A 21,898-nucleotide genomic window follows, 5' to 3' on the forward strand; every position below is an offset into this window, starting at 1 on the left:
ATGGATAACGGTATTGCGGCCTGAAAGCGCAAATTACGGATGTAATGCTTTGTTCACTGCTAATATTGCGAGGAATAATAGCCAACGAAATCTTGGTTCTCACCTCTCAAAATATTGGAAATTGGGTGCTCGTGGTTGCGCAAACGTGCTCGATGCGAGGTTGACTTTTGTCAAGAGTATGAGCCATGCCATGATGGCTAAGCACCGCAAATAGCGTACCAAAGTCACTTTAAGCATTGTTCCCGAGACGGTGACACGTTCGATTCGAGTTCAACGATTATCGTATATTGTTATCATTCAGATGGACGGTATCTGCAGTGAAATCCTGCCAGCCAAGCTTGTACGCTTGTGGCTTGTATGTCGACGACTGAGAGAGAGAGAGAGAGAGAGAGTCGAATGAAGAAAGCGAAGAGTGTGCCGTACAGCTGGAGGAGGGGCTCACCCGGTTGAAGAAGGGGATCCGGGCAGCATTGGCCATGTAATGGGATCGCGAGAATTTCACGTTGAGCGATAGCTTATGAGAATTTCCAAGTCCAAGTCCGCGCAGGTATGCGAGTAACCAATTTCGACTTTTCCCTATTGCTACACGTGACTACTGGCACAGAGTCCTTCCAAACTCATTGGCGCTCAAACGTTGGACATCGATCGAGCGAAAATATGGTCTGATGAGCTATATTATCGAACTGCGAGCATGGCGGAGCTGAAGCTGAATGAACGTACAACGGTGTACAAGTGATGTGCAGCCGAGCACTCTCGCGCGGAAGTAGCATGGCGAGAAGGAAGAGCCGGGGCATGTCGGAGTGATAAGGGCGTTGCTCGGTCGCGCACCGCTGCATCGCTGTACGCGCACTAACCAAATCTCGTTTTCTTGCCTCGCAAAGCCCTCATGGGTGCACTTCATCCGATGTGCATTTTGTGTAACTGCACCAGGCCAAGCTCGCGGCCAATCCGTCTGTTCTTATTCTTCCGCGGGATCGTCGTCCAACTCGATCTCTTCGTGCTTTTCTTTCGTCTTGTGTAGCAATCAACTTGGGAGAACAAACTTGGCAGTGCAATAATTTTCTTGCACCAACTGACAATTTGTTCCATTTGAAACAATATAAGTTGCGCGAACGCGAACGCGAAGATGTTGCTAGAAGATACCTGTTTTGTTTAAAAGATCCATATTAACCTTAGTAACAGTACATCAGATTCTATTAAGTTGTAGAAATATAAGATTCTGCAACAATATTAGACGCGGATCGTAAATCAGGCCTTTACGGACGAGTAACGGCTTACAATTTGAAATGCTACGATACTTTCAATATATATTGTGTCGTTTGCAGCCTATACATTTGTTCACCTGTTAGCAAACCGATTCAGAGACGGGCCTGATTTTATTGTAGCTATATAACAAGATGGAAAATGAGAAATCGGGCGATTGTTAGGCTCTACTTACGGTGCAGATATACAACTAAGTTAGAGTTGCCCATGAGGAAAGCCTTCGTCAAATATATTATTCTAAAGCGATAAAATTTGTAACGTCCATTTTCTAAGTAACCGCATCAATTGCTTATTGTTGCGAAAGAAAAACTCTCTCAAACAATATCAAGCAATAGAAAACATTTTGGGTCACTTCTTAATAATTTATATGGGGCTCCTCTGTCAGAAAGTCAAATTTCTGCCCGTGTACCTTATTGTTAAGATTGCGTCGGAGAAAATTCTCGCCCATCTCTGATCGTTACCAACCTCTGACTCAAGCGCTACAACCAACGGCAATCTGAGGCGAACCTTACTCCGGATAACTCCGACCTATACTTATTGCACACTGCACAATGCGCAGTGTGCCAATATTGAGAATTTATTTGTTTCAGCGATGACTTGATGAATATATACATCGATATGTGTGTATATATGACGAAAATTGAAACTAGTTGAGTAATTGATTGAGCTGTTAAATGAATTGTAATACCTATGCTGTGAGTGGCGCAAGTTACGCTTAATTTTCAGTTATTTTCATTTTTTTTATATGTGATAGACAATTATTTATGTAATTTTACAAGATGTTTGTTGTCATGTGATGTTGAGATAAAGTACACTTAATTACACAATTTCAAGCATTTGGTATTTTTCATTCTGAAAAGTTGCAGACACGCGGAAGGTTTTTTTTATGTTTGATAATATTGAAAGATTCATTTTAAAAGAGTAATTTTTTATTTTTAAATGAGTTTTTTCCACTTTGAGATACTTGCTGCTAATAATATATCAAATTTAAGGATTATTGAAAAATTCAAACTTAAGGATCCTTCCAAGCATTTATTATTCAAATATTGTCAATGTTTTGATGATATAATTAATCATCTTTATCAAGGCAAAGTAATTACAAATTACAAATTTGTCAATTCACAAATCGCATTGCGACGGTCATTAAAGATTTTTTCATATAATAAGAGAGTGCACGTATTCTGACTATTACGCTCTTATGTCACAGTAAACAACTAATAATAAAACAGACAATGATTGAATAATAAACGCTTAAAAGGATCCTTAGGATTTGAATTTTGCAATAAACCTTAAACTTAATATATAATTCTTTTATTTGTAACTATTCATGAAAACTTATGCAATAAATAATAAAAAAATGTTTATTTTTGGTCAGGACATAACATGGGGCATAACTAAACTCCTCGTCTCTATAAAATGCACAAGACGACTTAAAAAATGTGTAAATACCCACTACGATTATAATCAAGCTGGGCCGTGAAAAAAGTTGAAAAAATCAGAGCACTACGCCCGAGAGTCAATGAATGAAAAATTTTAGAGCTAGGAATTCTCGCTCACGCCGCGAAGAACGCAATAGAGCGTGCAACCCTCTCTGTAAATTACGAGCAGCGTTGAAAATTGAATCGAGCGTAAACAATATTAAAAAAATCGGAAACTAATTCATGAACCGGAGGGCAAGTGCTTTTTGAAGGGCGTACTAAATGATAGGGCACCGAGGAAGCAAAAACAGAAAGAGAGGAAGTGGGTGGTAATAATGAGTGAATAGATATACCAAACCAAGAGACGAGGAGAGAGAAAGAGAAAGTCGGAAGGAAAAAAATCTCAGCTTGGAAAGGCATGAGTTTCTATCCTCCTTGTGCGGCTGCGGCGTCGGCGGCGGCAACTCCCTCCACAAGGTGCGTGGTGGCGGCGGCGCATGAGCTTCGCGCATCGTTTCGGTCGTCAGTCTGGCCGTCCGCTGCTGACTGCGCTTGTGCTGTATATTTGCTACGTGTGCCTGGCTGTACTAGTCGGCCATCTTGCATAGTAGTTGGTGAGTGCGTGTTTATATGCATGTGTGCATGCTGACGAGTGAGTGAAACTGTACGCGTTAAGTCGTCGTTGTCGTCGTCGTCGTCGGGTTGGCGCGGCAGGACAGAACGACAGCCGAGGCCTTCATGCTGCTGCTCAATTAGCTGTCTTCTTCCTTTCTCTCACTGTCAACTTTACTTAAGCTATCCTTTCTACGCACACTGGGTTGGCAGGCCCACTTTTATCGAAGGTAATTTACTTACTACTCCTGAACAATGCTGCCAGATATATCGTTATATCCCGTGCTTCTGTCGCTACGTTGCAAAAGGAATAACGACTTTTTCTGGGATGTCAATTTAGTTTCATTCTTCATAGATTTCTTTCGTAAACCTAGTGACGAGTAGATGAATACAGTCGATGAGGTGTGTTTCGCTCGAGTGCCAATGTCTGTTGTCACGCTGGTATATTTCGAAGCAACGGGTAACCGCCGCCGCACCGCTACGCAAGTTGCCATAGTGTGCGTGTGCTCGTTTTCTATTCTGCAGTCGCGAGCTGCTTACTCTGGTTCTCAGTATGATATGAATTTTCAAGGGGATATTTTTAGGGTAACTCCTCCGACGAGGGTTAACACATCTTTTTGCACGATTGTCCGTGAAATATGTTTGTGCAGTATTTGCGCGACTATCACATTTGGTGAGAGAACACAGCACGCGAGTTTAGTACGCCTGGCGGTGTGCTATATCTGCCCATTTCTCTCTTTACTCACCCTCTCTCGCTCTCTCTCTCTCTCTCTCTTATTGTAAGTGTATGTATGTATAGCTACAGTAGACGTGTGACTCATAACAATATACATAGTTAATTAAAGTGCTCTGCTGGGCAGGATGGCATGAGTGTTTTGGCATGTGTCATTGACGAATTTCCTAGAATTCTGTGCGGATCGTGTTGATTCTTGTCAATAAGAGAGATTTTGTAGAGGGTGAAGTTTTTTGTTGAACATGTGCGTGTTGTGCTTCGAAAACGTCGATTATTTATTTCGTACAGGTTACGTTCTAAAAATGGAATTTTCATCTGTTTACGTGGTTTTTACGATACGGACTGTGTGGGATCATAAGTAAATTATATTCGTATCGTGGATACTTATGCTATGGAATGGATACTAATTCTCGGACTTCCATATTTTAATTATGTAATTAATACAAAGTGGTATAGCATAGTAATTGGAAAAATTGGTTTTACTTGATAAACAGGCCAATGTGCCTCTACTATTTTCGTGATTAATTGTATCACTCGTTATCGCAGCTGATTCAGTTTAATTGTTTTATTTTGAAGAATTGTAATGAAAGAGAACTGCCACATCTTCAATTTATGCGATCGAATTTCAAAGAACATTATTTCTTAACTTTTGACTGAGTTGTCGATAACCATTTTTTGTTGGTAGTTTGTTTTTGTTGTTGACTTAGCAGAAATGCTTCCTGCTCCACCACTAAATCACTTTTGACACAGAGTTGGTGATATTTTTAGGGTGTCAAACGAGACATTGTCGACTGATCTGAATGCTTTTTTTTATCACCCTCAAGCGGTCTAATCTTGAAAGTGTGACCTTTGATGAATGACACTAATTGTTAGAAAGTGCGCTTGAAAATTTACAATTTTTATCTCAGCTTTTTATGAATTGTCACAAAAGTAAATTCAGAAAAACGGTAACTTCGTATACAAATTATTTAAAAGAGTTAGTACTGAATAATTTTTGTATCATATTCAATCTTCGCTGTTCAAACGATCCATCATAAATAATCTGTTCGAGATAATAAATTATATTCGATTGATATTGAAAATTTTTATTGCGCTTTCTCACCAGTCGCTTGAAATTTTGAAGCAATGATCTTAATGTTTGCGCTGATTATTTCAGATTAAAACATGGCTGCGGACGTTCCACGCGAGCGAGAAATCGCTGCTGAGGACAGTATCAAAGTCGTCTGTCGGTTTCGACCGTTAAACGACTCCGAGGAAAAGGCTGGATCCAAATTTGTCGTCAAATTTCCATCTGGCGGCGATGAAAACTGTATTTCTATTGGTGTAAGTTTGAATGTCTTACACCTTTTTCATTCATTTTTTTACCGTAGACACTGAAAAATTAATATGATTGTTGCAGGGAAAAGTATATCTTTTCGACAAAGTATTCAAACCAAATGCGACGCAAGATAAAGTCTATAATGAAGCAGCGAAATCTATTGTTACTGACGTCCTCGCTGGTTATAATGGAACAATATTCGCCTATGGACAAACTTCGTCAGGTAATTTTGCAATTTTCACAACAAAATCTTCAGAACGAATGAATCAATTAACTGTATATAAATAATAACTGTATTTATTAACTTCGTTAATTATACTGTTGTTATTATTAGACATTTATTGGATTCTTTACATTAAACTCAACATATTTTTTCTCAATAAAATACTTTCAGTTTATTAAAATTTCTTACTGCAAAAAATTTTTTCCAACATCCTAACGATACTGACATTAATTTGTGATTGTTTCATTTTTAAGTTTACTAATTCTAGAGTAACTACTTTCTAGCATTGTTTAATTTATAACATGTATTCTGCCGATTAAACTGTAATTAAATTCGAATATTGATCAATCTAATTAATAATTAACATTTGTGCAGGTAAAACCCATACAATGGAAGGAGTTATTGGTGATCCAAATAAACAAGGTATCATCCCTCGAATTGTCAATGATATTTTCAACCATATCTATGGAATGGAGGAGAATTTGGAATTCCACATCAAAGTATCATATTTTGAAATTTACATGGACAAAATTCGAGATTTACTCGATGGTAAATTTTTACTAAACAAAAAGAGAATCACAGTCATTTCTGATCTGATGGTTATTCTTTTTTCTATTTACAGTGTCGAAGGTTAATCTGAGCGTACACGAAGACAAAAATCGCGTGCCTTTCGTAAAAGGTGCAACGGAGCGTTTCGTATCCAGTCCCGAGGAAGTATTTGAAGTGATCGAAGAAGGCAAATCGAATCGTCACATAGCCGTGACGAACATGAATGAGCACAGCTCGCGGTCACATTCAGTCTTCCTAATCAACGTTAAGCAGGAAAATTTGGAAAATCAGAAGAAGCTCTCAGGCAAACTGTACTTGGTCGATTTGGCTGGTTCAGAAAAAGTTTCCAAGACTGGAGCTGAAGGAACGGTGCTTGATGAAGCTAAGAACATAAATAAATCGTTATCGGCCCTTGGGAATGTTATCTCGGCTTTGGCTGACGGAAACAAGACACACATACCCTACAGAGACTCCAAGCTCACACGTATTTTGCAAGAGTCGTTGGGTGGTAACGCGAGAACAACAATCATTATTTGCTGCTCGCCAGCTAGTTTCAATGAGTCTGAGACTAAATCGACCTTAGATTTCGGTAAGCGTTCACTACGCGATCGTTAATTGTCAACATTTTTGTATAAAATATTAAAATAACTGTTTCCTTTACAGGTAAACGAGCTAAGACAATCAAGAATGTCGTTACGGTGAACGAAGAGCTGACAGCTGAAGAATGGAAACGAAGATACGAACGCGAAAAAGACAAAGCTGCTAGGCTTCGAGGCAAAGTCGAAAAGCTCGAAGCTGAATTGTCACGTTGGCGATCAGGCGAGACTGTTAAACCGGAGGAACAGGTCAATTTGCACGAAAATTTGGATGTTACCACGCCGGTTGCACCTGTCGCCGAAAGTACATACAATTTTTGCAACTACGATATTTTTCCTATTTATTCGTTTTTATTTTAAAAATTTTTATTCGAACATTACAGTTCCAATTCGAGTGGACGACGGACCATTGCCTGCAACTCCAGGTGGTGGTCTCATGGCTGGTTCACTCTCGAACGAAGAACGTCAGAAGCTGGAGGAAGAACGCGAACGTCTGTACCAACAGCTCGACGACAAAGACGAGGAGATCAACCAACAGTCACAGTTTGTTGAAAAACTAAAGGAGCAGATGGAAGAGCAGGAAGAGCTTATTGCAAGTGCGAGACGCGACTATGAACAACTGCAACAGGAGATGAACAGGATCCAGCAGGAGAATGAAAGCGCTAAAGAAGAAGTGAAGGAGGTGCTGCAAGCTCTTGAAGAGCTTGCTGTCAACTATGATCAAAAATCACAAGAGGTAACGATGATTCTCCATACTTTCTACTCAGTATATTTAGTAATAGTTACAGGACGGTTTTACAAGCAAACATGAAAAATCCACCCGGTCAAATTTTACAAAACTCTAAAGCTACTAACGACGTTGTTTTTTTCGTCATTTTCATCATATTTTTATAGTTGAAATAATCGAAGTATTAATGTTATTTTGAAATTACGTAGGTCGAGGCCAAGAACAAGGAGCACGAGCAATTGACTGAGGAGTTGTTAGCTAAACAAGCTACTCTGAATACAACGGCTGCAGAGCTGCAACAGTTGCGTGATATGTCTGCTCATCAGCGCAAACGTATCGCAGAGATGTTGACAAATCTCTTGAAAGATCTAGGTGAGATTGGCGTTGCCATTGGCGGCGACGAGAGCCTGAAAGTACTTCCCGACAGCAATGGAAAACTCGAAGAAGAGTTTACTGTGGCTAGACTTTACATCAGCAAGATGAAGTCTGAAGTGAAGAATCTCGTACAGAGATGTCAGGGATTGGAATCCAACCAATCAGATTGCAATAAGAAGGTACGACTATTGTGCTATTTTTTCAAACGTTGTCGCAACTTATTTGAGTTTCTTCTCCATTATCACAATTGATTCTAAATGCTTAGGTATCTGAGTACGAGAAGGAGCTTGCCGACTGTCGTCTATTGATCTCGCAGCACGAGGCTCGCATGCAGTCTCTGCAGGAGATGATGAAAGAGACGGAGGCCCGCAAACGTGCCTTAGAGGAAGATGTGGATGCGATGCGCGAGGAGTGTGCTAAATTGAAGGCCGCTGAGCAGGTCCAGGCGGTCAGCAATAAGGAGAAGGCCGAAGAGAAAGAGGCTGCAACTAAGATGCGACTTGCTCTTGAAGAACAGATGGATCAGCTCAGAGTTGTTCATCAAAAACAGGTTATTTTTATACATTTTTCTATTTTTTTTATTGGTTAGTAAATTGTGGAAATTATAATTATTATTAAATGTTTCTAGGTGGCAACCTTACGAGATGAAATTTCTGAGAAACAGGAGATGATTAGTGAATTGAAGGACATGAATCAGAAATTCACTCTGGCTCATCAACAAATGCAAGCGGATTATGAGCGATTGAAGCAAGAGGAGGCTGACAAGTCTGTCAAATTGCAAGAACTTATGCAATTGAATGAGCGACGTGAACAGGTATTATTCAATGACTTTAATCCATTTTATTCTATCAAACGATTTGGATAAAATGTGGTTTTATATTTTAATGCGAATATATCTTATTTCAGGCGAGAAAAGACCTGAAAGGCCTTGAAGACACAGTTTCAAAAGAGCTTCAAACTCTGCACAACTTGCGCAAACTATTCGTTCAAGATCTCCAGGCTAGAATTAAGAAATCAATTATTACCGAAGACAATGAAGACGACGGAGGTTCGCTTGCACAGCGACAAAAGATATCCTTCTTGGAAAACAATCTCGACCAACTAACTAAGGTCATTTATTCATTTTCATGATTTAAGGTATCTTTGACCAACTGAAAGCATTTTTAACTTTTATATGATTCTATGCAGGTTCATAAACAACTGGTGCGAGATAACGCAGATCTGCGTTGTGAGCTACCTAAACTAGAGAAGAGGTTGCGCGCAACGATGGAGCGTGTAAAGGCATTAGAGACGGCACTACGTGATGCCAAGGAAGGTGCAATGCGCGATCGCAAGCGCTATCAATACGAGGTCGACCGGATCAAGGAGGCCGTGCGACAGAAGAACTTGGCACGTCGTGGACCTAGCGCCCAAATTGCCAAGCCCATCCGGGCTGGTCAACACCATACTTATGTCGGTGGTATCAATTCCATCAGGACTGTCAGTAATCGAGGTGACTAAGGCGTACAGTTCCGATCAGTAGAGCTTCACTGTACGTTTCTAATCCTCAACAATTTCCAATGCTTATAAGTTATACACACTAATATTGGACCGTAATGCACATCGTTGCAAATGTCATTACTCTTAATTACTGATTTGTTTTCTAAATTTGTATCATATTTTTCTTTTTCTTTGCTTTCATGTATTTCCTCCCACTGATGTAGATGTGGACAACAATCCGCGCTCATAATCTGGGCACAAACGCCGAATCATAGACAATGCCAAAACGAACTTGTCTTCACTCTTTTACAGAAAACGAGCGCAATAGTGCTTTTGCAATGGACGATAAAAAATTTGTTCCAGACGCGAACCTTATTTATAATTCATACGCATAAATGAAACGGAGGAAAGGAAAAACCACAATACGTTGCTGTAATGCTCCAGTTGTCTGATTAAAGTTCGCAGCGAAATCATTACGCAAATCTATTATGCTATGAATATTAATTGTCATTATTGATGATTGCTATTATTAGTACTACTATTGATTATTGATTATTAGTACTATTATGAATTATCATTATTGATATATTATGATTATTGATTATTTTTAATTGCAATTATTATGTTAAGGTAACACATTCACAACGAGCACTATGTCGGTCACGTAAAAAATGTTAGCTAAAGAAAGAAAAAAAAGTGAAAAAAAACAGAAAATAAGAAAAATAATAAAACAACCAATCCCGTGCTTGCAACACCACACTGCTGCAGCTGCTGAGCGAGACTACATAGACAATGAATGCGAGCAATGTATACCGGGGGGAGTACGAGCTGATGTGCCTACGTGTGCGGCGCGCGCTCGGTCAGTATGAATGTATCGCTATTTCGAATGTCCTGTCGATTTGTACATAGCTCATTTTTGATAAATTATTATTCTTAACTATTATTTAATTAAATGTGTGTCAACAAAAAAGTGAAGCAGGAGGAAAATATAAATGGGGAGGTGGATACACCTTGTGTAATAAAGTAAAATAATATAGACATCACTCAATGTGCACCAAAATGAAATAGCGGATTGTGTAATTGATCTTCGTACGTTTGAGACTCTCGGATTCTATATCGAGAGGGAAAAATTGATTATGCCGAAAATGCAACGGGGTATTTAATTATATTAAATAGAGTATTGTAGCAGAGCTATAAGAAAAAAAGTGCATTTGCATAGAAGCTTTTCACTGCAATGATACCGACACTTCTTCGATTGCTTATAACGCAAAGCCCTACGTGCGAAATCTGCACTCACATTAAAGCGTAAAACAAGTGTTGATCTTTCCTCCTGAAGCACAAGAGGCAGTGTTTTTTTACCTCAATTTATAAACGAAGATTAAATTCAGACGAAACCGCCAAGTGATCGAAGATATTGCGTCTGTTGATGTGCGCAATTTAGCACTGAGAGAAGAAAAATCTAAGTTTTTTGTATTACAAGTGCACGAGAGAGAACATCTACGTGGTTGTACTTTTTGTTGAATCGATTCTGAAAAGAAAATTCCTTATCTTGTACTGTCGTTCGGAGGGTTCACTTGACATTTGGTCAAGTTTAGTCAACCTTTCCACCATCGCCGTTTACATTTCCTTTTTCACGATCGAGGCGAGAAACTGAGCTTGAATCAAGTGATTTATCGGAAAGTACAAGTTCGTATAATGATTGCAATGTATGTCATATAATCGTGCGTGATAATTTTCCTCCAAGGATTCGTTTGTGGGTACTAGCGCACACGACGTCGTTGATTTGCGAGAGCGCAGAGTTCCTATCCGCTGAATGTGTGTGCGCGTGTGATATGTATTACGTGATATGGACGCACCTCTGACGTCGTGTCTTAAATGAACGATCGATAAATTTGCTTTCTCTTCTCTCCGTAAGATATATCCGTTTGATTGTGCGCCTCCAACGACGTCGACCAACGACGTCGATTCGCTTTATTACGAGCACGCGCCCGTCTCATATCTTGTAGCTTTTTTCGTTTCTTTGTGTGTATTTTTGTCGCAAAAAACGAGAATCGCGGAGCTGATCCTGAGCATTGGTTTTCTCAGTAGGTTTGCGATTTTATACTTAATGCAATAAAGCATTATATTATATTATGTAAAAAATGAAACATATTGATAGACTTGCGATTAGTCGTTGGCATGTAATATATACAATGATTCGATTGTAAAAATCGATTATATATGCTTGCATGGAGGATAAAGACTATATAAAAACACTGGAGAACTGAAGTAAGTTGTAATTTGCTTAACAAAATAATAAAAGAACTCTAACGATTTTCTGTCTTCTGTAAAACAATTGGTAATGCTTACACAAATAACTGAGGAAATCTATGTTCACGACATGCTATCAGCATTTTCGAATAAGAGTTTGCGACTGTCGCCGTGTTGCATTTGTTTTTGCGCCGGCTAGCCTTAATTTATAATTTATTGTGCGTTACAACAAATACTGTTCTGTTTCTCGAGTGCAGGTACTTGAAGCTATGAATTCTTATAGACCGATGTCATCGTGCGAGAGAAATAAAAATGACAAATGAAAAATTGAAGGGTCTATAGGTGTATGGCGCGCGCTGTAGCCCCGTCCGTGAAATGAAAACATGAGGAAACAAGCTCGATTTCAAACTATTTATTTTTATCTGGTATTGTAACACTGCAATGTGCTTAATAAATATTTTGCATAAACATAATCATACCTTGTTTTACCATTACAAACTTTTCTTTCGTTCGCCTCTCGTCGTCAGTTGCAGTTTCCGACTTTTCTATCGTACCGATATCATCAGTCATTTGTGCCTTTTCCTTTTTCATTCAACTCATCGTTTTTATATACACAAATAAAGCATCAACGCTGTGTTCAGATTTTAGCTTGGCTTTGTCTTGACAAAAGAGCTTTTCTTATTGGACGCGAACGGGGAAGGGTTGAATTGCTGTCCCAAGCATCATCTTCGATAGAATTCAAATAAAACAAATTAAAGACGGAAGGGTTAGCCGTGCCCATTCGTCCTCACGACAAGAGCGTTTTGAATGTGAATAGTTGAGCAGCTATGCTAATGAAAGGATAGTAAATCATGTCGAAGGAGAAGGGATCGAGCTTCAAGGTCGGATTTCACTCTGAACAATCGACATAATAATTTCCAATCCACGGGCGGTTGAAGTAAGATAATTCAGCGCAGATGATACGAGACGAGACGTGTAGGCTTAGCGCCAAACTTTGTATCGTTGGCAAACGTCTTAACGAGCGCTGACGTATTTATCGATGCGTCGTATGCTGGTGTCTGCGGTCGCGTTTCGGCACCACCAGGACTCGCTCGGCTTCCGTGATGCGCTCTGTTCTGACCTCGATTAACGTCAAAATTTGATTCTCATTCGTCCTATGAAAGCAGCAACGAAAGCCGATTTTCAAGATCTTTCTAGATTTGCGTTCGACCAAGTGAAAAAATTATAATATATATAATCATTGTGGCAGCTGGTCAGCACCTAGCGATGAATGTATCTTTGGGTTACTTTTGAAGTGAGGCATCACAAAGGGATGCGCACCGCTCATAGAAATTACGCATTTGTCGACGAGCACAAGGAGCACGAAAGTAAACTATGTGGCAACACACAAAGTCACAAGATTGCAGCGAGCCATAAATAACATTGGACTAGTATTTCCACGAGGAGCTTCGATGCTCCATTTCTCCCTGCAATTTTACCAGTAGTTATTTTTTAAATTCTACCACGTCTGCTTTGAATTGTGTAATCTAATGATTGCTTCAGCAAGCACGTGCATTTTCCAGTGTGTTTTGTTACCATTCCTTTTGTTTCCTTTTTAGCGAACGCATGCATTGTTATACGTCATAGATAGGAACCGCGATTTGAAAGAACAGTCTCTTCGAGGCTGTTCGTTCTTATACGGCATTAAATATATCAGCGTCGTATAGGATTGGCAAACAATTGTTATACTTAACTTGTTATAGTGCTATAAAACAATTTGGATTCGGATGAAACTGTTCTGTGTGAAACGTAATTAACGAGGCCGGATTATGAATTTTATCAATTCTTCAGGATAAGTCTATTTAGATATTGTGAATACAAGCTGTGGAAAGGCTATAGCTATATGGAATGTAATGATTAACTGTATTACTTAATGAAACCATTAAATTACATTTCATTGATATAAACGTGTTCTCTTGTGATTTGCACGTTCCTTTAATTATTTTCAAATATGTACTTTGGTCAAATTTCTAGCCTTTACTTTAAATCAATCGATCTCTTTCCTAATTTCTATCGTCGACAGTAGACTTTACAGAATTACAACTGAGTCAATACAAAATTGTCCTTGGTATATTTAAGCACGATGGCACTATTGGCACGAATTGCGGTCTTTCAGTAATAGTTACGATAAGTTTGGCTGACTTAATTAATGAGCAGAGAGGAGACAGAAAGTATCGTCATCGAAGATTTGGAGAGAGAGAAAGAGATTTAAAATTTAAATATTAAATATTAAATTTAAGATTTAAATATTTAAATATTTAAAGTTTTTGATGTGTATCTGACGCTCCACGAATCATGTTCGATTATCCTCTTTCTTTATCTTTTAGTAATTTATATATAAGGCATACATATAATATTACATTCTGGTAGTAATACGTACGATTTTATTGTAGATGAAATAAAGTCATGTATATAACTATGCATTTTCCTTTTTTTGATAAATTTGCGTTTCCTTTGGCTGCAAACTCCTTATTATTGCTTATATTATAAGGTATTTTTGTAAGGTTTCATCCAAAAAATATTTAAAAGTATAGCGCTCGAGTCATGAATAGATAACACATGGATATATTTGTAGCACATTGTAACCGCAATTAAAGCTGTTTTCTTTAGCGTACAAAGGCAATGTAGGAAAAATTACAGAACATTTTAGATATATACATTAAAGTAAAAGGTCAACGAAAATAGTTGATTCAGGGTTTTTTTTCTAAAACGTTTGTTGCAAATATCAGCAATTGGCTAATACAGTGTTGAAAATGTAAGAATCAAGACTTGATCGAAATGACCGAAAAAATAATTAACTGATTATCATTCTGCGTTGACAACTTTTGCGATGCAATTGATTGATGGCTCCATTGAACTTGTCACATGTAATTGAAGATATAATCGCCACACGAACTCACGATTTAATCAATCACAAATTGTACAAATGTCTGCACAGTGCTCATTAATTCTTCTGTACCAGCATCGGTTATTTCTCGAAACTATTTATTTCTGTTATAATTGTTTGACTGTATAGGCTTACTTGATCGACCAGTTGATCGCAGTTTATTTAGTTTTCACCAGATGACGTCTGAATGGCTGATCGGGATCGATGTCCAAATGGCAAAGCTGAGGTGTATTCATATCTCCTTTGGGTTTTGGAAACCTATAAAAACGTACGTTTATACATTTTCTTCAACTAATTTATATAAGATTTTTCGATTTTTCAAAAGGACGATGTAATCACAGATCATCTAATGTACCTTTTTTGAGAAGCAGTTTGTTTCGGACAGCCGCATGCATCGGTTTGAGTCACCTCAGGTGGGAATAAATTTGTTTGATTTCCAAAATCGTCGGTCAAGTTTGCTTCGGGTAGCCAAATATTTTTCCTGTACGGATGCATGTGCGAATACAGTTACAGGCACAAATGTCGAGCGAGGGGTCTCACCTTGAAGAGAATTTTCTTGCTCTCGGCCCACATGTATCGGTGGCATAGAGTCGGAAAAATATATCGTTAGTCGTGGTATAGTTATTTTGAAAGTGATCACCACGATATTTTATCAAAAACTCGGAACCCAAACCCCTCTAAAGACCAATGTACGAATATCAGTGCTGTTGTTAACTATTGAGATATAACCATGCGAGCCTCACCTCCACTTTAATCTTATTATCGATCGATGCTTGCCTGTCCTTGTTCAAATTCCAATTGGTCTTGCAGATGTAGCTGCTATCATAACTAGTAATCCAATTATCAATCGGTGGTTTATAATCTGCGCGCCGATCGAACCAATTACCAACGAGAACACCAGCATCGTAGCGACCCTTTAAAGAATCTTTCACTGTGTCATTTAACTGAACTCGTTGCTTTTTCCACGACTTTTGTACTGTTGCACAACCCGTGCAGCGAATAGAGGGTAGTGCTTCAAAATCAAAATTCATCGCAGCCATATCGTCAGTTGCTTTCTATTCTGTCGTGTAAAGAACGTTGCAAATTTTGTTGGTTGGCTTGACCGAAAACTACTATGCAAACAAAAGCTAACGCGTCTACTAGAGTGACGTTGTAGCGTGTACAAAACCAAATACTAATAGCCGAAGTTTGTACTTGGCTTTTTCTTTGATATCGCCTACATGTCAATGAGTATTGAGTAAACAAGATCAAATTATTGAGCAGCATCAATAACGAATATAAAGCTTAAAAAAATAAAACATGAGCATAAAAGTTCAACCGATTTATTTTTACAGTTCTTTGAAAAGATCAATAGTTCTCGAGGCTGTAAGTCTAATTTACGTTATTATGTATGGCTTTCGGAGTAAAGTAATTATTTTACATTTACATGTACATAAACTGTCGTTACAGATATTGTAGTACACGTGATAGCAGTTTCAATCATAATTAGTCATCAGAACATATTGGCAGTTACGTACATGTATTTTGTCGTTCAGCCAGTCTTTTTCAGTCGTTAATAAATAGCTTTTATTCAAACAAAACAATCATTTACCTTGAAAATAACTAAATTAAGCCACAAAACAAAATAATTTAAATTGATCGTAGACGAAAACATCCTAAATTGAAATTATGTTTCCGCAATGGTGCATTATTTAACAGTCGTCGCTTATATAGGTAGTTTTGTAAATTTATACACAAAGCATTCGTTCTATTTAATCTCATATACATAACAATATATGTAGTTCAATGCAACTATTGAAATATTTTGCAGTCAAATTTATTTCGTTATAGCAGTCTATTGAAATGTCATTTTCATGCTTTGAATATTTTCTACTTTCCATTTTATGTGCAAACTGTCACAAGTATTTATCAAAAAGTAATTAAAGCGAAGAAGCTCGTATAATGAGTGTTTAGCTAGTTTTTTTAATAATTAGTCAACAAAATTACGCGTCTTTTCTAGGTAGATCATTTTTTTTCAATTAGAAAGATGCAGAAAATATTTTAGCATCATTATTGTATGGATTCGGAACTTAAAAAAACTTATTTTTATTATTTAACAATACCAGTATTATAATAAAAAATACAATTTCGTAGAAAGACTGCAACTTTACGTCCGTAAATATTTAATTAATTAATTCAATTACCTTTCTTATCTATTACAATTGTAGCATTACACAAAATCCATTTGCATAGAAAATATCTCAAACCAAGTAAAATAACATTTTCATGTATAATTAAGTTTATTAATAGGTGAAAATATTTTATGTTGTTTTCATATATCAACTATGAAATTGTTATAATAAGCAAAAGCTTTTTTCGATATCACAAAGTAAAGGAATTCTCTGCATTGCAAAGCAATCATACAAAATTACCACTTTAATTTATTATATATTAATATCTATTAATAAATTCACGTTACCTTAAACCAAATAAAATAAAAATAGAAAGTTTTATGATGTATATTGACAGTGATACGTATCATACTAGTTTTTTTGAAATATATCACAGGCATGTAATATTTTAATAAATCACAAATATTTTATGATAGTAGACTTAGAATTAAATTAAAATAGCAAAATAATTATTTTTAAAATGGATTACATACAAAAATGCACACTTGAACAAATAGCTCTGTGTTGATGAGAAAATTGAATCTTATTATTTTATGAAAACAACATTAAATATTTTAAATAGTAAACTGATTATTAAGTACTGATATTTAAAAACAAAGATGTGAAATAATCATCGCAATAAGATGGTACATAATACCACAATATTCAAAACGAGTGATCCGCACAGCAAAATTGAAAACATAGGACTGGTAACGACAGCAGTATGGGCACTGCATTTCGAGTTATTCGTACCATTGCAAGATCTGGTAGTGGAATCAATGTCACTTATCTGCGAGCAATTTGCCGAACAAGTATTACTTCTAAGTCTCGCGGCAGCCGAGTTATGTGTTGGCAATGGACTTTCAGGTCGCGTAAAATAACATCGCTCTGATGCGACAGAACACTGATCGAATTCATGAATCGAAGGTTCGCGTGAATGTCCATAATTAGAACCTGAAGAACCGAAACCCGAGCTCTGACTTGACGATCGAGAAAGAGTTGGCATATCGATACTTGAGTGCCAATAGCCATCTTCGACCCATGAACTTTGCATTAACGAATGTAGCTTTGGAGGTGCTAGAATGGAACGTTTCGGATAATAACGATGTTGCTTGTTGAAGATATCAGGACTAGCGGTACTGTATACTCTTGTCTCGAAAACTTTTGATGGATTTGATAAAGTCTTCGATTGGCTTCCGAGAGAAAGAGAATTTAGACTATTAAGACTTTCGTTCAAATAATAGTTTGAAATTTTCGACGTTCTAGATAATTGACTGTCTGTTTCCGGTATGACAATCGATGGTTTCGTCGTTGATAAACTTGATGAGGTCATTTTCTTGTCCATATTTACCCTTGAATTCAATAATAAAATTTAATAATTATTCACTTGAATGTTTTTTTGCAAGAGATTCATACCAGTGAGCAAAACTTGCAGGTCTCAGTGGAATAGGAGTTTCCACAGCTGCAAGAGCCATTAAAGAATCAGTTATATTTACAGGTGAATGGAAATTTCTAGGTGTATCTTGGTCATTGTTTGGTTCTTCATCAGTTTCAGACAAAATCTTTGATGACGGTGATCGTGATAAAGTATTTTTTAAAGATGAAGATTCTAATTTTTTAAAAGCTAGAGATCCATTTGTGATTGATTTTGATGACTTAAATTTCAAGTTGGATAATCCTACTGCTGTACTAAGAGTAATAATCTAAAAGATATGAAAATGTGATCGATGATTCTTTATAACTTTGCAGTAAACAGAATGTGATTATTAAAAGAAAATACTTACAAAGTAATTATATGTATTATCATGATCAGATACCCAATCATTATTAAAATATATCTTGAACACTTTCAAAATGGCAGTGGTTGAGAAAGCTCTGATCAAAACGAGACAAGTCCATCCAATTATTGGAAAAATATCAAATTTTCGATTTCCAGCTGGACTTGCAATGCAAGCAACTAATTGAAATAATATTCCACTCAGTGGAAGATACCAAGCTTCAGTAAAGTAAATAGCTACTGAAGCTAGAATTGATAAAAGTACTCGTACAACTCTTTCAATCCATTCTCGATTCTAAAAATATGTAAGTCAATATTAAATCTATCTCCATATGTATTCAGTTAAATAAAAAAATGCAAATGAATCTAAGTAGTTTACCATAATCAATCTTTTGATTGGCTTTTGTTTGAATAGGAGCATCTTATATTGAGTTATCCATACCCTTTGTTGATGCAATACATTTTTTACTATTGATTGACATTTTGAACATAATGGAAATTTCTTTTCAAATTTTGATTCAAATCGTAACAGTTTCTTATCATCAAATTCATCTACTGAGTCTTCAAGTTCTCGTAATTTGTTCAATTTGATTTCTTCTTTCGTATTGCATTTTTCACAAAGACTGTTTTGACTTGGTTGAAAAGTTTTCCTTTGACAATATGACTTATCTGTAATGCTACTTCTATGTTTTATTCTATGTTGTTCAGGTATTTCATATTTATAATCTCCATCCTGAAAATTGAATTTTTACTGAAATATACAAATTACAAATACGTTACAAAACTAGAAATAAATATATACTAATTTTACCTTACGAAAGCCGTTGTATTGTTCACAATGTGGACAAAACCACCAATCAAGGGACTGCCTTTGAACTTTTACATTGCAATTGCAAAACCAACAATTCACTTTCACTGGCAAACGATTTCTGCTCACACATAGTAGATATCACAAAAAAATTTTAGTAATGTAAAAAAAGCGAAAAAAGAAATATATCATTTATTTTTGTACAAGAAAAATACTTGCCTTATTTTATAAAATGCAGTCGTACAGGTGATTAACGTAATGGTTGTAATAGAAATGAATGGTATAAAATTGAAAAACAGATTTATATCGAAATCCATTTTCGTTAAAATAATAAGTGCTGGTGCTAAACTATATTCAGTTCCGCCAAGTACCAGCTTACAACCTCAAAGTCGAATGTTTCATATCTTTCCACATTGAATGTAATGCACTCAATTCCTTGAAATACGTCAGGCACTCTATTTTGAAAACAATAAAATAATTGTATGTATATCGGGCGTTTATAATTGCGTGTTTATCAAATAATTCATTGATTACATTATAGGCGCGAACTCTTAACTTTCACGTGTATGAGCAGCCGGCAGCGTTGCCTAGAAAGCTAGTTTGGTGCTATAGGGACTTTCACATTTTGAATTTTCCATGTCACTGATTGGCGCGAACTGAAAAAAAAGCAACTTGATTTAAAATGTAATTGGATATTTTTTAATAGCGTGTTAAAGTGAAATAACAAACAAGATTGCAATGTTATATATGAATTGGTTTATTAAAGTGTATTATTTGTACACACATCGCATCAGGGAATAATGATAAATTATTACTCTCTTCAGTATTGGTTTCACTCTCTTTAAATTAAATAAACTGGTGTTTTCATTCAAATGTGAAGGCTGGTCCCTGATTAAATAACTATCAATTTCACGTATACATTTTCTTAATTTGATTACGTTTAGTTGAACGTTTAATTAACCTCTTCGGATCTTTAGTTTTCCAAAGTAAAAAAGTTTTAAACTATAAGATATCAATATGTGTAAATACAGTTAAAACAATATGAATAGTAAAATATAACGAAACTACCTTTAAATGAGAAAACTATTAAATAATGTCACAATTACAAAGAGCACACTTTTTTAAATAAAGGAAGTTGGGGAGAAATTGTAAGGAATCGCTAAGGAAATGTTATAGAAAAACTGTAAGTGATTAGCAACGGTAGGAAAATTCATTAAAAAATCAATTATATTTTAGCAATTAGATTTTCATTAAAAAAAACAATTCCTAATGTAAAATACCTCAAATTTGGTGTTTTCCGAACTGCGAGAGCGTTGTAATAGTTGGATGTTAAAAAGGATTTTTCCATTCGTTATCAAAAAATCCGCGCAATTTTTCTGTGCTTTCGGTTTTTCAATCAGATCCTCCAATCATTATCGAATAATTATTTTCTTTTTGCAATTTTTTTGTCTCATATCGAAAACTGCTATAAACAATCTCTATAGTTCTGTGGTGGCCACGCAGTATACACTCGCACACACACACACATACACACGAATACCCGAAACAATCCGATCCGTTTCCAAATACCTGAGTAACCTTTTTTTTTCCTTTTTGGGATTTCCCCACCATTACACTAATTACGCCTACACTGTTACAACCGCCAATAAATCTGAGTAGTTACAATTTCTCCTGTTTTCCATCCTGTCCCTGAACTTCCTTTTATTTCTTGCACGTCTCGGGGAAAACCCATTTTTCCTTACATTTTTTATATTTGTTTTTCCCTTTCCACGCCTCCAAAAATTTACACATAAAACAACGACAAGTACTACCGCTTTCAGTTCCTCTGGAGTCTCGACGCGCGGCACACGTTCTCAGAGCGCGTTATCACTTGTAATGTAGTTCGAATAAACGCAGTCCCGTAACAGACATATTAACAATTCCTTCAACAAAATAAACCAAAAATTCGTTGTCCTTTACTTTTCTTTTCTACTCACATCGCACCTCGTACCCCGCTCCCAAAGTTCTTTTCAACTATAAGGGTCAAATTTATCCTACTCTTGCGACATTACTACAATTATTTAATCTTACACCTTCAAATATCATATTATCAATTTGTAATAGAAAATAATGAGAATAATAACCTCTTGCTTTTATCAAACAATTTACTCGTTGTTAGTTTCATAAAATGAGTGTAAAAGCAATAACATTGCAGCCTAAATTTTTTTATTATCTTCATTATTTATATTATCTGGAAAATTATCCATATCAATTAGGATCAAATGAATTTTTATTACTAAAATCTCAACTCGAAACCACATCGATACGCTTGTTTGCCGTCATACTAGTATATCGTGTGATTATATCTCAGCCAATCAGATCACAAATAATATACTTCAAAATAGGATCCATCACTTTATTATACACAATAAACAAAAACTACTGTCAAAGTTGAGTGGTGCAGTTAAACTGAAAGTCAACGTAATATGGCGGATCAAATACCTTTAATTCCCTTTACATCCTAAGAGATTAAACCTACATATCTTAAAGTAGAAGATCAAGTAAGCAACGTATATAATGAAAACGCTGATAAAACACAATTGTCTCTGTCAAGAAATTATAAGTCAGTAGTTGTAAACATATAGAGTTGTCAATAAGCTCAATTATTGCTAAAAGTTATAAACTAATATTATCCCTGACGTGAAACATAATTGA

The 21,898-nt window shown here is 36.4% G+C and overlaps 3 protein-coding genes across 5 annotated transcripts; 1 reads left to right on the top strand and 2 right to left on the bottom strand.

Moving 5' to 3' along the window:
- Positions 1–3,149: 3,149 nt before the first annotated feature.
- LOC131673556 (kinesin heavy chain) lies at positions 3,150–13,944 on the top strand. 2 transcript variants are annotated; one of them, XM_058951628.1, is made up of 13 exons: positions 3,150–3,523; positions 5,183–5,349; positions 5,426–5,567; positions 5,943–6,116; positions 6,190–6,705; positions 6,780–7,016; positions 7,096–7,448; positions 7,649–7,993; positions 8,080–8,364; positions 8,443–8,628; positions 8,721–8,924; positions 9,003–9,306; positions 9,518–13,944. In XM_058951628.1, exons 2-13 carry the CDS (start codon positions 5,191–5,193, stop codon positions 9,541–9,543), a joined length of 2,931 nt encoding a protein of 976 aa, XP_058807611.1. In that variant the 5' UTR covers positions 3,150–3,523; positions 5,183–5,190; the 3' UTR covers positions 9,544–13,944. The 2 variants fall into 2 exon arrangements, with proteins under 2 accessions (XP_058807611.1, XP_058807612.1); XM_058951629.1 differs by having other exon boundaries at positions 3,152–3,523; positions 9,003–9,345; positions 9,518–13,943.
- Positions 13,945–14,175: 231 nt separating this feature from the next.
- LOC131673569 (uncharacterized) lies at positions 14,176–15,509 on the bottom strand. The gene is made up of 4 exons (XM_058951659.1): positions 15,213–15,509; positions 15,010–15,146; positions 14,825–14,950; positions 14,176–14,727 (listed from the first exon to the last, which is right to left on the bottom strand). The coding sequence occupies exons 1-4, from the start codon at positions 15,507–15,509 to the stop codon at positions 14,628–14,630; spliced, it is 660 nt and encodes a 219-aa protein (XP_058807642.1). The 3' UTR covers positions 14,176–14,627.
- A 273-nt stretch (positions 15,510–15,782) lies between these two features.
- LOC131673553 (transmembrane protein 201 homolog) lies at positions 15,783–21,658 on the bottom strand. Of its 2 annotated transcripts, none has more exons than XM_058951625.1 (8): positions 21,328–21,658; positions 19,739–19,860; positions 19,424–19,659; positions 19,208–19,325; positions 18,776–19,129; positions 18,404–18,691; positions 18,036–18,322; positions 15,783–17,971 (listed from the first exon to the last, which is right to left on the bottom strand). In XM_058951625.1, the coding sequence occupies exons 3-8, from the start codon at positions 19,519–19,521 to the stop codon at positions 17,251–17,253; spliced, it is 1,866 nt and encodes a 621-aa protein (XP_058807608.1). In that variant the 5' UTR covers positions 19,522–19,659; positions 19,739–19,860; positions 21,328–21,658; the 3' UTR covers positions 15,783–17,250. The 2 variants fall into 2 exon arrangements, with proteins under 2 accessions (XP_058807608.1, XP_058807607.1); XM_058951624.1 differs by lacking the exon at positions 21,328–21,658 and adding an exon at positions 20,485–20,711.
- Positions 21,659–21,898: the final 240 nt, after the last annotated feature.

The sequence above is a fragment of the Phymastichus coffea genome, unplaced genomic scaffold, assembly GCF_024137745.1.
Source record: "Phymastichus coffea isolate CEN01 unplaced genomic scaffold, Cenicafe_Pcof_1.1 PCOF00184, whole genome shotgun sequence".
Classification (NCBI taxonomy): Eukaryota; Metazoa; Arthropoda; class Insecta; order Hymenoptera; family Eulophidae; genus Phymastichus; species Phymastichus coffea.